General features: G+C 39.2%; 1 protein-coding gene across 16 annotated transcripts in view; it reads left to right on the top strand.

The window, feature by feature from the left end:
* The first annotated feature begins 3,817 nt into the window (after positions 1–3,817).
* Positions 3,818–17,459, top strand: part of THOC2 (THO complex subunit 2) — a 112,890-nt gene continuing 99,248 nt past the window's right edge. For all 16 annotated transcript variants that reach the window (XR_009691934.1, XR_009691933.1, XM_061136532.1 and 13 more), the window contains exon 1: positions 3,818–3,937. Coding sequence is in view for 14 of the 16 variants with exons in the window: in XM_061136532.1 (XP_060992515.1) it covers positions 3,867–3,937 (71 nt within the window). In the remaining 2 variants the exon portion in view is untranslated. The remainder of the gene's footprint in view (positions 3,938–17,459) is intronic.

Genomic DNA, 17,459 nt, shown 5'->3' with positions numbered 1-17,459 from the left:
TGTGCTGGACTACCACTCATTGACACACTGCTTTTATGTGAATTAGGAAAATGTGCCCTTTCTTCCAGGTGAATGCAGTAGCACACCTGAGCAAGTGTTTTGGCAAGTGAAGCACGGGATACATGCTTGACCCTCACTTGTCCCTTTGGCTGGGTGCTTTTGATCAGTGTACAATCTGTATGTGTTCTTATAAAGGATATTTATTTTCCAGTTGCTAGGTACACCATTCTTTGTATATCTACAACATCACACTTGTTCATTTGATGTTCAAATAGGCTACATTTTTATGGACTTTTTTATTCTGTGTTATCTATCAGTCTCTAGGAGAGATGAATTAAAGACTCACTGCGGTGGTGGATTTGTCTATTTCTCTTTGTAGTTCTGTTATATGTTCATATATTTCAACGTGGTTGATTATATTCAAGATTAGGATGGTTACATTTTTTGGTGAATTGAAACTTTTATCCATATTTTGTAATCCTCAAAGTTTGGTACTTATTTTTTTCCTTAAAGTATATTTTATCTGATATTAATCTAGCTATAACAGTTTAATTTTTGTTGATCTTAGTATTTGCCTGATGTATTTTCCCCATTAGTTTTACTTTCAAACTTCCTGTGTCCCTGTGTTTTAGAGATCTCTCTCTCTTTTTTCTTTAATATTTATCTATTTGGCTGCATTGTGTCTTAGTTGTGGCACAGGGGCTTAGGTGCTCCGCGGCATGCGGAATCTCAGTTCCCTCACCAAGGATAGAACCCACATCCCCTGTATCGCAGGGTGGATCCCCAACCGCTGGATCGCCAGGGAAAAGCCCCTAGAGATTGCTCTTAAAAATAGCTAGACTTCTTTAAACCCAGACAGATAATCTTTATTTTTAACTGGAGCATTTTGTTAATTTACATTTTATGCAATTATTGATATCTTTAAGTTTAAATTGGTAGATTTAAATTTCTTCCTCTATTCCACTTTTCTAAAAAACTTCCCTTCCTTTCCTGCCTTCTTGAGATTGATTGGTTTCTTTCTCTTTCTCTCTTTTAGTTCCCCCCCCCCCCCTTTGGTAGTCTGGAAGATATATAATATGATTATGTTTGTATTGGTTATCCTAGAAATTTAATATGTATATTTAACATAACAAAGTCTTCAGTTGATAAAGACCCATTACTAATACTCAGCATTCATGGGACAGTCCCACAAAGTGCATGGCTTTTGCATTCATTTTTTGATTATTTTATTTATTTTGTCTTGTTTTGCTTTCATGTGCTTCCTTCTGGGTCCCATTATCTACTGTTACTGAGATGATAAAAAACTGCTTGACCTTACAGTTACCTGAAAGCAACTAGTCACTCTATGCATCAGACTCTCAATATTGAAACTACCCAATCCCTAGCCTTCACCATAGACCTCACTCTCTGTCTAGTCCATTGGTACCCAAGAACCAGTGAGATCACCAGGGAACAGTACTCCCAGCTGCTGAGACAACACCAGATGCTGATAGTAAAGAACAGGCAAGCCAGCAACAAGAATGCGAAAGATGTGATAGCTTTGCAATCTTATGGAGCAAGAAAGCCAATTAGTTGTGAGCAATTCCTAAAGGAGTCATCATACTATGTAAAAATAGTTCTGCAGCCTCTGGGAGAGGGGAAAACCAAGGCCTCAAAGGACATCACTGCAGTCAGATCATACCACATTTGTGGGATACTGAGTAATATGCATGTTGCACACAGTTCAGTGTTTGGAAGAAGAAATCACTGTGATACAGTGGCAAGGTAAACCACAATATGGCAGAATATTATAGCTCAGTGGCTCTCAACAGGGGGCTATTTTATACTCCAGGAGACACTGAGTGACTCTGGAAATATTGTTGCAACAACTGGTGTGGGAGGTGTGACTGACACCTAGTGGGTCTAGGCTAGACATTCTACAATGCACAGGATTCCCCCTGCCTTCCTCAAAGAATTATCTGACCCCAAATGTGGATAGTGCCCACTGCTGTAGATTATACAGTGAAGTATACATAAGCAACAGAATAGTTCTTCTTGGATCACAGAAGCCATCCTGTAACAATGATTTTAAACTTTTTAGGGAGGATGATGGTACATTGAAGATTCACTATACCATTCTGTTTACTTTAAAAATATTCCTTGGTTTTTGGGAATAATGAAAAGTGAAAAGCTCAGAGGGAACTCATATCACTGAATCTCCTTGAAGTGGCAAAAGTTTTTTTCTTTTTTTGGAGATGTCATTGAAAGTGAATGGTGTATTTTAGAATTTCAGAATCAGGATATTAGGAGACTAGATATAGCTGATGAAAAACAATCATAATAAACAATGTAGCATTTCCCTGAACTTATTCTAAATACAGCCTGTCCCTTGAACAGGTTTTCAATGCAAATGAACCTGGTTCATTTGATAAAACTTGCCAAATATACAAGATATTAGTTCTAAAGTTCATACATTAAATACATGTATGGTAGAATTTCTTCATTTCTTATGTCTGTATTTTCTAAGTTTTCAAACACTTTTTTTAAAAAAAAACCTCTTTACTTTGAAAAGTTGCACAAATGGAATAGAGAATCTGTTCAGTCCTTCACCCACATTCCTAAAACGTTAATATTTTACGTTTGCTTAATCATCCTTCTTTTCTGAAACATTTTAAAGTTGCAGCACAATGCCCCCAATTATCTCTAAATACATCATATTTTCTTAAGGACTTTCGCATAACCACAAAACGAGTATTAAATGGACATTTATACAATATTATTACTTAATCTACAGATATTCGAATCTGGTCAATTGACCCCTTTTTAGCAAAATAATATTTTTGGCTGGGGATCAGTTCTATTGTTTTCATTAATCTGGAAGAGTTCCTCAGTATGTCTTTGTCTTTAGTGACCTTGATGATTTTGAAGAATGCAAGCCAATAATTTTGTTAGACTGTCCTTAATATGGGTTTGTCTGATGGCCCTTCGTGATTAAATTCAGGTTATGCGAATTTTGGTATAATGAATACTACAAAATTGGTTAGAGTTTTTCTTGGCACCTCATCAGGAGGCATATGACGCCCATTTGTCTAATGTATGGGGATGCTTATTTTCATCAGAATTAGAAGGCTGTCGGCCATGTTTTCTGACCGTAAAGTTTCTATTTCGCCCTTTGAAATAAGTGTCTCCTCGGGAGCTACTTTGAGACTATGGAATGTAAACAAGTTGTTTCTCTTGGTACTTGCGCCCCCTAGTTTTGCCTAAGGTTTCAGTAATAGCGGTTGACACAGTGTCAGCGCTGGTGGCTGCGAGTGTTCCCCAGGCCGATTGCTCTCTAGTAAGATTATAACCCTCGTAACAGCAAAATGCCTGGTGCAGAGTAATCGGCTGCCTTTTCCCCGACTAATTTCTTTGATCTCAGCTGTTAGCAGGGTGTATTGTAATTGATCTGCTTATATGTTTGTTTTCCCCACAGACTGAGCTCGTTGAGGATAGGAATCATGGCTTATGATTTCTCTATCCCCAGTGTCTAGCACACATTAGGTGCTTTAAAAACACAAGTTTGAATTAGTGGTCTGGAGTAGAGACGAGGGAAGAAGATAAAGGCTACGAGTTGGCCTGGGGATGGCATTTTTTTCTGCTCTAAAGGGAAGTGGGGCCAGCTTTGCAGAGGGTGCGGCCAGCGTAGTCAGTCTGCGACGGGACCCATGGGTCCCAGCCACCTGGTTGGCGGCAGGGCCTCGGGCTTCCGCAGGGTGGGGTGGAAAGTGGGGCGGGAAATAAAAAAACCGAACTCGCGGCTCCCGGCATTCCCCGTGGGCGGTGCTCCCCTTTGACCCCTCGCTCGCGTGCTACACATCCGGGCCTCTGCTACTAGTGAGGGGAAGATGGCGGCCGCAACTGTGGTGGTTCCTGTAGAGTGGATAAAGAACTGGGAGAAATCAGGGAGAGGCGAATTGTGAGTGTCCGGGCTGGAGGCGAGCGCTCCGCCGGGCCGGGCTCGGGCGTCAGCAGTGCTCTCACATTTGGGGGGAGGTGGGGGGGGAAGAGGTGTCCCCTCCCCCATCTGGGCGACGGGTGTGGATGGTTGACTGGGAGTTTCGAACTCGGGGAGGAGAGGTGCTGGTAACTGCCGCCGACCTCCTGCCTTCCCTGGGCTCCCCTTAAAGCCCCGCTGCCCGCCAGAGCTTGTCTTTCTTTAGCCTCTTAGCAGAACTCCCGTTTTGTCCCTGCGGCTCCCCGCGCTCTCGCTCCGTCTCTTTTTGTCCCCCTCTTCGCTGAGCTCACTTGGCTCCTTTCTCTATCGGGCCGCGCTGGGAGGGTTCCGACTTTCCGTCTCTCTCTGTCCCATTTCTTTACTCTGCACCCGTTCGACTCTGCAGTTTGGAGCCCGGCGCCTCCTCTGCCCGAAGTCCGGACCGTCCCGGACTCCCTCCCCTCCTGTCCGCCCACCGCCGCGGAACCCAGGGCGTCGGGAAGGACCCCGCTTGGCACCTCTCGCCCTCCTGGGGAGCGGTCTCCCAGACCGTCCCGGCCCCTCGCCGCGCCGCTGTCCGTGGGCGAAGTGTAGCAAGCATCGCCGCTTTCTCCAAGATCTACCCGCATTTCTTTGCTCCGTCTTTTCATCTAAGGGCCATTTCAGCTTGGAATCAACTTTTTCGTCTTTAAATGTTTCCTAAACCCCGTTTGTCCTGGGACTGCAACTAATTTTGGCAACTCTCCAAGGTTCTCGTGTACCTAGAATAACGTGTTTCCTGTAGTCATAAAACTTGGGTGTTTTTCCTCTTTCTTTCTTTCGGTAGCACAGAAGACCGTAATCTGCCATAACCCGTGATTTCCTTGCCCCAAATTTCGGGTCTGTCTGTCTCGGGGGGAAAATTCGTTTAAGCGGCGGAACAAACCCCAGATTTTAAAACAAATGACTTATTGCGAATGTCTTTCTCTGAATCGCTTTATTAGTTAAAGCTCAGCCGGGTATGAGATTAACTCTTCATTAGCTGTTTTCCGCGTGGTTGCGCGCCCCTGTCTCCCCTCCCCTCCCCGCCCAGTAGTCAGTTTACGGTTGCCCGTGCGAAAAATGCGATCTTTAGAACTTCGGTACCGGGACCAAACGCGGGGAACGTGTTGCCGGATCTTGCGCGTGTAATCGCGCCAGCCTACATGACTCGCGCCAGCCTACATGGCCCGCGCCAGCCTTCATGACCCTCCCCAGCCCCCGTCCGCACTCGCGCTACTTTCCGAAGTCTTAGTGTGAGCGCTAGAATTGGATCGCCTGGGTAGGCGGTAGTTTTAGCCACTTAACTAGCCAAGTGACCTTGGGTAAGTTCCTTAGCCACTGTGACCGTTTCCCCTTGAGTAAATTGGGAATAATAAGTACTCAAAGGATTGTTGCGAAGATTAATGCCTGTAAAGCATTTGGCTTATAGTGAGTGCTCAAGTGATAACTGTTACAAGTAATAATATTATTGCAGTCTTTAGATATTTTAACTTCTCTGAACAACTCTTGCACTTAAAAGTCTGTACTACTCAGGTTAGCAATTAATTCGTCTCTGACTCTTTCATGTAATCTCTTGTACTCCAACGAATTGAGTCATTCTTGAAGAGTGGGGACTGTGTCTCACGTTTCTTTTGGTTCAACCCTTCCGTCCCCGTCCTCTACCCCCCTTCCTCCAGCCTCTCTAGTTTTATGAACTGACAGGGAAGTCTGTTTGATAACCACTCACTTTTAACTGTTAGGAACATTTTGCACATCCTTGTACGTGCTAGTTAACAAATAGCTGTTAAAGTGCCTTGTGTGGGGGGAAGGCAGGATGAGAAGTTACCAAACCAAAGCATCATTTTCATCTATATGAGAGTAGGATAACCACCCCATCCCCCCCCCCCAAATGGGTACACCAGTTTATTGTTGCTTTGTTTACTCTTAAAGTCAACTTAGTTATTTGGGGACTGTCATCTTTGTGGATTACTTAGCTTGCTCCTTCCAGCTGTTTTTGACAGTTTTACTATTATTCCCATCTTAGAGTGACTGGTATTAGGGCTAGGAGATAAAATTCTGCTTGGCTTTTGACTGGCAATGGTTGAAGAAAAAGTCATGTAGGAGTTCGAAATATCTAGTTAGAATTGGAATTTTGGATTCACTTTATGCATATTTGCATGATCCATGCTACCCATCGTAATTTCTCTGTGTTTGAAGAGCTGCTTCAAAACTGTTATTCAAACTTAGGTGTATGTAGTTATTGCATGGCTTGTGGAATGTAGTTTGGATTATAGTAGATCCAGATCAGTATAGTCAGTTTTATAACTGTTCTGTTACATGAAGAGAGTTGTGTGACAATGAACTATTTTAAATAGTTTTGTGACATAATGAAATATTTTGAATAGTCAAACACATCACCATCCAGTACTTAGTCTTCATTTGACTTCTTTTACCTCTTTGGAAGCTTTATTGCATATAGTCTAACTTTGGAGTTTTTTAATCTTGCTAACGATAGAGTTAGCATTTTCATTTTATTATAAAAAATGGTATTATAAATATATTACAAAAAATCTTTTCCTTTCTCTGAAAACAGCTTCTTAAAATATGAACCAGCAACCAGAAATGTTAAAAAGATAATGTGCTACCAAATTATTACTGAATCCATTTATATATTTGGCTTTTAAGATTGATCAGAATTTAAAATTATATCTTCAGTGGATTTTTCCTTTTTAATGAGAAAAGTTAACAGATGAGCTTTAAGTTGACCAAAAGTCATGATATTTTTCATGAGGTGTAAGTTCATTTCTAGTCTGTGACTTTCTACCAGTATAAGTCTGTATTCTGGGAGTTGTAACAAGTTCAGCAGCACAATGTTAAAGGAACATATGAGCTGTATGGGGCGTTTTAACGTTGAGAGGGCAAATCCTTATTTGTGCCTCATGAAAAGAAAAGCAGCTGTCAATTAAGATGGAAAGTCTTGGCTTTGAAGAGTAAGTTTTGTTAGATAGTTAGGGAGAAAAGAAAAACTGTGTTTTGCCCATGTGAATGGTCCATCACATACCTAGCTAACCTATTTCCAGAGGTATTGATTATGTTTTTAATGGTAAATTACAGAACTCTTAAAATGATCTTTTCCAAGAGATAGCGAAAGCACAAAGGACTCTGAAAACATAATTAAGTGTCCTTTGCAATAACACTTAGATCTACTCTTCAGAGTTTCACATCTTAATGCAAACTCTTTGAAATTCTGTGACATATGCAAGATATGGATTTAATCACTTTAATTTTGGAATTAGAGCTTAAGTTTCTTGATTATTTCATATTATAGGATTTGCCATGATTAAGCTAATAAACTTGCATGTACTGGTAGATCTAGGGGAGAATTTTATTTCTAGTAGACATCTTTAACACAGTGAGCCCAGCATTTCTTTGTGTCACAAGCAACCTTAATGGAGGATTTATATTCCAAGCTCTTAATCTGAAGATGTTAGCCTCATGTCAATACTTATTTTAAAATACTCATATTTGTTGAATATCATGTATTTGTTTAAATAACTTGATTCTTTTTCTTTAAAAAATTTACATATCAAATAGAAATTTTTGTTGGGCGTTACCTTATTTCTCAGTAGCTCAGCAGTAAAGAATCCACCTGCCAATGCAGGAGATGTGGGTTTGATCCCTGGGTTGGGAAGATCCCCTGGAGGAGGAAATGGCAACCCACTCCAGTATTCTTGCCTGGAAAATTCCATGGACAGAGGAGGTTGGTGCACTACAGTCCATGGGGTGGCAGAGAGTTGGACATGACTGAGCACACACACACACATAATACAGTTTTAAAATTTAATGGCCAAATGTTTTGGTTGCCGTTCTTTTCTTCATCTGCTACTAGATGATTTGACATATTCCAGAACTTATGGAAGGGCATTTGGATGTTCATTAAATGTTGTCTGACCTGAATTTTTTGGAGCAAAGTAGGAGGAGGGAGTTTATAGCAAACAGTCTAAGAAATTTTTTGTTTTAGTATTTGTCTTTTTTTCTTTCAAAATGTGCTCTAAGTTCATCTGAAGCTTTATCTGAAACCATTTCTTCATGTCTTAGTTTTCATTTGGCATTCGTTTTCTCATTTTGACCTGTTTTCACAAGTATAAGTCTTGGTCTATTTCCCTGGTAAGAGAAATTCATTCTTCAGAAAATGTAGCAATATCAGGAGGTTTTCCCAGGCTACTGCTTGCTTTTTTTGTTAGAAAAATTGTTCTTTAACTAAGGTAGCGTGAGTGCTATTAATGTACTTGTGTGCAGGAACTTCTGTTGTCTTTAACATTTCCTGTTCCTTTTCCTCCTCGGAAGTGCATATTTTCTTTTTCTTAAATGCATGTTTCGAGATAAAACTACATGTCCTAATACTCATTTTTCTGGGTTATGTCTCCTGTCAATGATAATAGAGGTAACACTTGCTTAACAAAGTTTAGCCTCCTGTTGTTTTGTTTTTAAAAATTAGTTGAAGCACAGATCTCCATCAATTTTTTATATGTAGAACCAGCTTTGAGATGTTGCGTATAATCCAGTAGTTCAGGCTTATGTTGTATTTCTTTACTGGAAAATAGGATCAAGTAAGATGGAAAGTCAAATACTCCTGTTAAAGAGTATTCACAAAATACTTAAGTTCTTGGAAGAACTTAAGACATTTTATTCAGTTTAAGTTTCATATATCTTTGACAGAAAGTAGACTCTTTGTTCTTAAGGGCCTGAGGTCGCATCTCCACTGTAGCACCAGACTGTCATAAAAGTGGAAAAAATGGTAAACCCAATTATTTGGAGGTTATTAAGGGACTAAAATAGTCATTTGAATTTCTTCCAAGGCAGAATATTTGATTATTTTTAAAGCCATATTAAAATGGGCAACTGTTGAAGTTTTGTTTTTCTCCTCTTAAGATTTAGGATAGAGTACTAAACTGTACAAGAGGTGTAGTAAGACATGCAGCATTCTGAAACAGGATTGTCTCTTTAAGGATACTTCATGATCTTCTATTAGTGGCAAAACTTAGGGGAAAAGCTGGGACAAATCTACTGATTGGGGGAAAATTCTTAATGAGTTTTTAGTTTCCTCCGACAACTAGGGAAGAAGTATTTTATACTAGGGAAATAGAAGTGTCTGTTATACAAATAAGTTGCTTTATATAATGTTATAACCCATCAGTGATTCCTTACACAGTTTGAGTGAATCTTTAAGATGCTAATTAATAGTTCATGATGACATTATCATCTGTATCTGAATGAATATGTTTGTAGCTTTTGTGACTGACAAGATGGAATTACATTTCAGTTATTTTTAAAAATTATGTAACAATGACTGTACCATTAGATTAAGTGGGATTTGGTACACTGACATTTGCCCCTCCCCACTGGAAGGATTATAGCAAAAGACATCTGCATTAAGCTTGTTAAAACAGACAGAAAATGAAGCTATTGAAAATGTGAATAAGCAGACAGATTCACTGTAAGAAAGGATATTTGACCTTGCTTTTTAGTAGCCAGGGTACAAAGGGAAAGATGAGTTACTGGATTTCCTTGCATTCTCTGTCAAAGATGCAGTATTTCCTGCTACTACATTCTAAAGGGAATTGAACCTGTGGGGACAGTGAAAACCACAGTGGGGGAATTGTTTCAGTACTTTATGGCAAATACTGAAGCAGCCTTGATGCACTGTCTTACATATTTACTCAGAACAAAAAGGAGCTAGGTGTCAGGCATTTTTAGGTTATATTCTCTGATGCTAGTTTGAAGCAGATATTTTTGTACTGCCTAATGTAATGAAGACTGATTTTGTTTCATATTTGAGATAAGCTCATTGTAGGTTTAACTTACTTTGGGAAATTAAAAGCTTACCCACTGTCTTAGCACATTGGAAGGCCTATCTAGTTCTCAGGAGAAATAGTTGAAAGTACTTGGAGTCAAACTTAAACTGCCTTATTTTACCATTTCTAAGGTGCTCTCCGAAAATTTTTGTTCTTTTAATAGGAGTTGATTAAAAACTAACAACTAAACGAGATTTTCAAATTATGCAGATTTAGTAATAGTTGTCTGTTGGCAAGGCATTTTTATTCTTTGGTTTTGAAAATAAGTTTGTGATACCTACAGATGAATTTTTGACCAGGAAAAGTCTATTGAACCTTCCCCTGCTTATCCTGATAATGGAGTAGTGAAATAAAAGACACCGAGACACTGCAAGGGCATGCGTAACCTGCAAAGTAGATAGATAATCCCTCTGTGGATGGTTTTAATGTGACATCATATTTCACCTTAGATGTGATATATAAGCATATTCTGTCAGTCTTATAAAGTTACTTGCTTTATTGACTGGATTGCTAGGCTTAAAAAAAAATAAGAAACATACGTATTTGTTGGTTCTCCTTTTTTTGTTTGAGTTTTGTACAGCTTGTAATAACAATTACTTTTTCTAAATTGTGAAATTAAAAAAATACAGAAAAGTGCCTAAAATTTAAATGTAGAGCTCAAAGAATCACTAAGATGCACACTCATGTAACTCATACCCAGCTCTAGTCAACATAATCCCCCTTCCTCTTTGCATTCTTTTACCTCCCCTGTGGTAACTGACATTTATGGCTTTCTCTTGTTTTTATTTATAGTTTTGCTACCAAATAAGTTTAAGTTTGTTCTTTTTGAATTTCATATAAATGGAATCATAGAGGATGTGTTCTAATTGTTCCTGACTGCTTTTGATCAACATTATGTCTTTAGGATTCATTTGTACTTTGCGAGTATTTGAAAGTTTGTTGTTTTGAGTTTTTGGCTGTTACCAACAGAGCCAGTAGAGCCATTCTTATACAGGTATTTTGGTGTACACAGGTGCATGTACACCAACTTTAGCTCTACTAGATACTTCCACACTATTTCAAAATATACTCCCATCAACAGTGTATGAGAGTTCACCTTCACATCCTGGCTAGCATCTAATATTGTGCTATGTGGTCAGTTGCTCAGGCATGTCTGATTCTTTGTAACCTCATGAACTGTAGCCCGCCAGGCTCCTCTGTCCATGGAATTCTCCAGGCAAGAATACTGGAGTGGGTTGCCATTTCCTCCTCCAGGGGATCTTCCCAACACGGGGATCAACCTGCGTCTCCTGCATTGGCAGACAGATTCTATACCACTGTGCCACCTGGGAAGCCCAACATCTGACACTGTCACACTGTAAATTTTTTGTCAATATATATATTTCTAATGTTATTTTCTTCAACATTTTCGTAGGCATTTTTTCCCAATTTTTTTTAGTTGAAGTATAGTTGATTTACAATATTAGTTTCAGGTGTACAAAATAGTAATTCAGTATTTTTGCAGATTATACTGCATTACAGGTTATTACAAGATAATGGCTACAATTCTCTGTGCTACACAGTATGTCCTTGTTGTTTATTTTATACATGAAAAGTAAAAGTGAAAGTTGCTCAGCTGGGTCCGACTCTTTGTGACCCCATGGACTGTAACCCACCAGGGTCCTCTGTCCATGGCATTCTCTAGGCAAGAACCCTGGAGTGGGTAACGGTTCTCTTCTCCAGGGGATCTCCCCAATTCAGGGATCGAACCCAGGTCTCCCGCATTGCAGGCGGATTCTTTTACCATCTGAGCCACCAGGGGAGCCCAGGAATACTGGAGTGGGTAGCCTAACCCTTCTCCAGAGGATCTTCCCACCCCAGGAATTGAACCAGGGTCTCCTGCATTGCAGGCGGATTCTTTACTAGCTGAGCTACCAGAGAGGAGGCTATTTTATACTACTATGACTAACAAACTATTTTATACATAGTAGCTTGTTAATCCCATAGTCCTAAACCGTCTCCTTCCCACCAGGCTTCTTTGGTAACCACAAGTTTGTTTTCTGTATCTGAGTCTGTTTCTGTTTTGCATATGAGTTCATTTGTAGCATAGGCGTCTGTTTCTTTTTACTTTTTATTTATTTTGTATTAGGGTATAGCCGATTAACAGTGTTGTGATAGTTTCACAACAGTAAAAGGATTCAGTTGTACATATGTATTCATTTTCCCCCGAACTCCCCTGCCATCTAGGGAGCCCTGTAACACTCAGCAGAGTTCCATGTGTTACATAGGCGTCTTTTTGTATATTATTAGCTATTTGGATTTTGGTTTATTGTGAAAGATGTCTTTGTATCTTTTTTCCATTTTTTGATTGGATTGTTTGCATTTCTTTCATTGATTTGTAGTTCTTTCTATAAATTGTAATTCTTTCAGTGGGTTACACTGTGTGTGTGGCAAATCTCTTTTGTTATTCTTAGGCTTGTATTTCCACTCTTACAGTGGTGACTTTTAATGAGTAGAAGTTATTCATTTTAATGTAGTTAAATATATCTGTCTTTTTCTTTCTGAGTAGAACTTTTTTGTGTTTACTAGTTTCTCTCCATTCTAAGGTTAATGAACTACCTACCCTATGACTTTTATGGAAACATGTTGCTTTCCCTTTTTAAGTCTTACTTACCTGGAGTTGATGTTATGTGTGCTGTGAAGTAGGGGGTTGCAATATATTGTCGTGGTTGATGTATATGAAGAAAGTTCAGCCTCACACTTAAATAGTTGGCAAAAGGAAGAGAATTTTAGTAGTCTTTTCAGATAATTGTAGATACTTTTTAATATCATGTCAAAATTTGTCAAAATGGTGGTTTCTTAATGGTTTGTTGCAATGCCAAACCTAAAATCCTATCTGTGTACTCCTTGTACGTTGTTAAATTGAAATCCAGTTGTCTCTCTTTTACTTGGAATCTGTTTTACCCATGTATTATTTTGCAGCATCATGCATTGGTCAGTTGGAAAATACTGGTTCACCCAATGATGCAGCACTTCCAAATAAGACACAGTGCATTGTATAATAAAAAAAAAAGCCATGTTCTTTAGTATCATCACTGAACTAATCAGGAAAGTTTTTATGAATTGTGAACTAGCCAAGTCCATGGTGCCAGATTAAAGTTTTCCGAAATTCTCATTTTTGTTTGAAACCTTATCTTTTATCATTGGCAACAGATGCTCTCAGTTTTTTCCCTTGAAGTGACTGGCTCACTTGGTTCATTTTTGAGAAAATTCCGGCCAAAGATGCAAATCTGAATAACCATAGTTTGTCAGTTCTTTCAAGTAAAAAGGGCTTCCCTTGTGGTTCAGCTGGTAAAGAATCTGCCTGCAATGCATGAGACCTGGGTTCGATCCCTGGGTTGGGAAGATCCCCTGGAGAAAGGAAAGGCTACCCACTCCAGTATTCTGGCCTGGAGAATTCCATGGACGGTATAGTCCATGGGGTTGCAAAGAGTCGGGCACGACTGAACAAGCAACTTTCACTTTCACTTTCAAGTAAAAATGGTGTTCTGTGAAAAAGCAGCTAGTTCAGCTCACAAGTCAAACAATTGCATAAGTGATTTCCCTGGAGACAACCATGGTATTTTGGTGTATGACAAAAATGTTTTATGTATACTTTCCAATTTGTCACATAGAATATTAAAAATATGTATTCTAAAAAAAGACATGTTCTCAGGGCTAGGATTTAATAAAATTAATAATCTTCACTATTTCATTAAGGACATTTTCTTTATTGTAGACACAAACATATAACAGATAAATCTTAACACATTTTTAAGTTAACAGTACAGTATTGTTAACGATAAGCACAATGTACAACAGATCTTTAGATCTTTTTCTTCCTGGATGGCTGACATTTATACCCATTGAACAGCAGGTTCCCGTTTCTCTATCCCTCTAGAGCCCCTGGCAACCACTGAAATTCTACTTTTTGCTTCTGTGAGCTTGATTACTTTAGATACCTCATATAAGTGGAGTCATGTAGTATTTGTCTAGTATTTGTGACTATTTTGTTTAGCATACTATCTTCAGGGCTTATCCATGTTGTTGTATATGACAGGATTTATTATTGAATAACGTTCCATTGTATATTCATGAGGTTTTCTTTATGTACTCATCTGTTGATGGACATTTAGGTTTTTTCCTACCTCTTGGCTATTGTGAATAATGCTGTAATAAATATGAGACTGCAAATACCTCTTCGATATCCTGATTTCAACTCTTATGAGTAAATACCTAGAATTGGGATTGCTGGGTTGTATGGTAGTTCTATTTTTAATTACTCGAGGGACTCCTGTACTGTTTACCATTTTACATTCACATGAACAGTGCACAAGGTTTTCAGTTTCTTCATATCCTCCCTAACACTTATTTTCTGTTATTTTTTAAAGAAGTTATTTTTTAAAAACAGGTGTTTTAGGTTCACAGAAAAATTGAGAAAAAGGTACATAAATTTCCCATTTACCCCTTGTCCCCACACGTGCATAACCTCCCACATTATCAATATTTCCCCACCAGAGTGGTACATTTGTTACAATTGATGAACCTGCAGTGACACATCATGATTGCCCCCAATTCATAGTTTACCTTTGTTTTTGCTCTTGGTGTTGTACATTTTATGGGTTTAGACCATAATGACATGTATCCATCATTATACTATCAGAGTATTTTCACTACCCTAAAAATCCTCTCTGCTCTGCGTATTCATCTCTCTTCCCAGCCCCTGGCAACCATTGAACTTTTTACTGTCTCCATAGTTTTGCCTTTTCCAGAATGACATATAGTTAGAAACATAAACTGTGTAGATTTTTCAGATTAACTTTGTTGACTTATTAATGTGCACTTAAGGTTTCTCCATGTCCATGTCTTTTCATAGCTTCATTGCTTTATAGCTTATTTCTATATGGTATATTCCATTGTGTGAATGTACCAGTTTGTTTATCCATTCACCTATCGAAGGACATCCTGGTTGCTTCCAAGCTTTGGTAGTTATGAATGAAGGTGCTATAAACATCCTTGTGCAGGTTTTTGTGTAGACATAAGTTTTCATCTCCTTTGGGTAAATATCAAGGAGTGAGAGGGTTGGATTGTAAGGTAAGAGTATGTTTACTCTTGTAAGAAACCACTAAACTGTTCCAGTGTGGCTGTACCGTTTCCCTTCCCACTAAAGATGATTGAGTGTTATGTTGCACCCCGTCCTCACCAGCATTGCTGTTGGCAGTGTTCCAGATTGTGGCCATTCTAATAAGTGTGTAGTGGTATCTCACTGTTTTAGTTTCCATGTATGTGATGATATATGATGTGGAACATCTTTTCATATGCTCATTTGCCATCTGTATATCTTTTGATGAGATGTCAGTTAAGGTCTTTGCTCGTGTTTAAATTGGTTGTTTGTTTTCTTATTGTTGAGTTTTAAGAGTTATTTGTATATTTTGGATAATAGTCCTTTATCAGATGTCATTTGTTTGCTTGCAGTTTCTTTCTTTCTTTTTTTTTTTTTGCTTGCAGTTTTTTGATAATGACCACTTTTACAAGTGTGAGGTTGATGGCTCATTTTGTTTTTGATTTGCATTTCTCTGATAATAAGTGGTGTTGAGCATCTTTTCATAACCTATTGGCCATTTTGTCTTTTTTTTTTCTTCAATAAGGCTATGCCTTGTGGCATGTGGGATCTTAGTTCCCCAATGAGGGATCAAACCCATGCCCCCTGTATTGGGAGCACAGAGTCTTAACCACTGAACCACCAGGGAAAGACCCTTCTTTGGAAAAATGTCTATTTAACCCACTCCAGTATTCTTGCCTGGAGAATCCCATGGACAGAGGAACCTGGCAGGCTACAGTCTATGGGGTTGCAAGAGTTGGACATGACTTAGCGACTAAACAACAATTCATTTTTTAATCAGATTGTTTTCTTGCTATTGAGTTGTAGGTGTTCCTTATATATTTTGAATGTTAGCCCCTTATCAGATACATGGATGGTTCACAAACATTTTTCCCCCTGTTTCATAGGTTACCTTATCTTTTTTTTTGTCCACAACTTGAGGCATGCAGCATCCTGGCTCCTCAGGGATCAAACTGTCCCCTGCAGTAGAAGCGTGGAGTTTTAACCCCTGGACCATCGGGGAAGTCCCCTGCCGTTTCATTTTGTTTGTCATTTCTTTGCTGTGCATACAGTTTTTAGTTTGATGGTCCACTTGTCTGTTTTTGCTTTCATTGTCTGTGCTTTTGGTGTCACATCCAAGAAATCATTGCCAAGACCAATGTCATGAAGCTTTCTCCCTGTTTTTTTCTAGGGATTTTACAGTTTCAGGTCTTATTTTTATGTATTTGATCTATTTTGAGTTGATTTTTGTGTATGATGTAAGAAGTATCCAATTTAGTTCTTTTGTATATGACTATCCATAATGCTGTTGAGCATCTAACGAATTTTTCAGTTTAGTAGTTATGTTCTTTAGTGCTGGAGTTTGTTTGGTTCTTTTAAAATTTTCTGTCCTTTTGTTAAAATTCTCATTCTCTTCATGCATCATTTTCCTGAACTCACTGAGCATCTCTATGATGGTTATTTTAAATTCATTGTCAGATAATCCATATACCTCTAATTCTTTAGGATCGGTTTCTGAAGACAAATTTTGTTCCTTTTATTGGACCAATTTTACCTGTTTCTTTATGTTCCTTGTAGTTTTCTGTTGGTATCTTTACATTTGAAAAAACGCTCTTTTATCCCAGGCTTTATGGACTGCTTCAGTGCAGGGAAAGGCCTTTACCAATCAGCTTGGCTATAGATTCTGGGAGCCTCTCAAATTTTTTCTCTGACTGTCTTCTCTGGCCTAATGTGTAGATTCCAGATGAGAGGGATTTTCTACAAGCTTTCCCTCTCTTGCACCCTCTGGTGTCCATCTGTTGTACCCTAGGGTCCTCTGAGGCAGCAGCACACCCCCCAGCTTTTTTTTGTCCTTAGCGGCTCCCAGGCAGCTAGAGTATGCTGGGTACTGTCAGGGCCCCGAGTCAGGCTAGGCAGAGACCAGTCTCTCAGGCAGCGCCCCCTCCCCCAAAGCTGGAATACTGGGCGCACGCTCTAGCTCTTTCTCCCTTGAGGGAGAGATTGCCAAGCTGTTGGGCACCTCTCTGACCCCCCAAACCCCCTCACTGCCCCCGCCCCCAGAAGAATGTTAGATGTATATATAGTCCAGTCTTCTCTTTCCCTCCTCAGAGAGAATTTGGAAATTGGGAATTGCCTTCCAGTCATGCAGTGCTGTGCCAGGAGTAGGGACCGTGGTGAAAGAGCATCATGCCTTTTCCTAGGAGCTTTAATGCAGCTGGTTTAGTTCTTGCCTGGGGTGCAGGAGCTCTTAACTGTTTCTGAATTTCTCATAAAGGGAATTGTGTGCATGTATTGTTGAGTTGTGTTTCTATGGGAGGAAGGAAGGCCTGGGGCCTCCTATTGTGCCATCTTGCTGAGCCACTCCCATCAAGGACCTTCTTAAGTGCAACTGGCTTTTGTTTGTGTGAATGATCATGAGAGATATAATGAAACAATTTGGTGACATCTTACAAGAGACTGACTTTATTCTTTGATTTCTTTGTTTTTAAATTTTTTTTATGCTTTGACTTCTTGATTGTGACGAATTCAG

Source organism: Dama dama, chromosome X, assembly GCF_033118175.1.
Source record: "Dama dama isolate Ldn47 chromosome X, ASM3311817v1, whole genome shotgun sequence".
Classification (NCBI taxonomy): Eukaryota; Metazoa; Chordata; class Mammalia; order Artiodactyla; family Cervidae; genus Dama; species Dama dama.
This window is presented reverse-complemented; position numbering and strand designations above follow the sequence as displayed.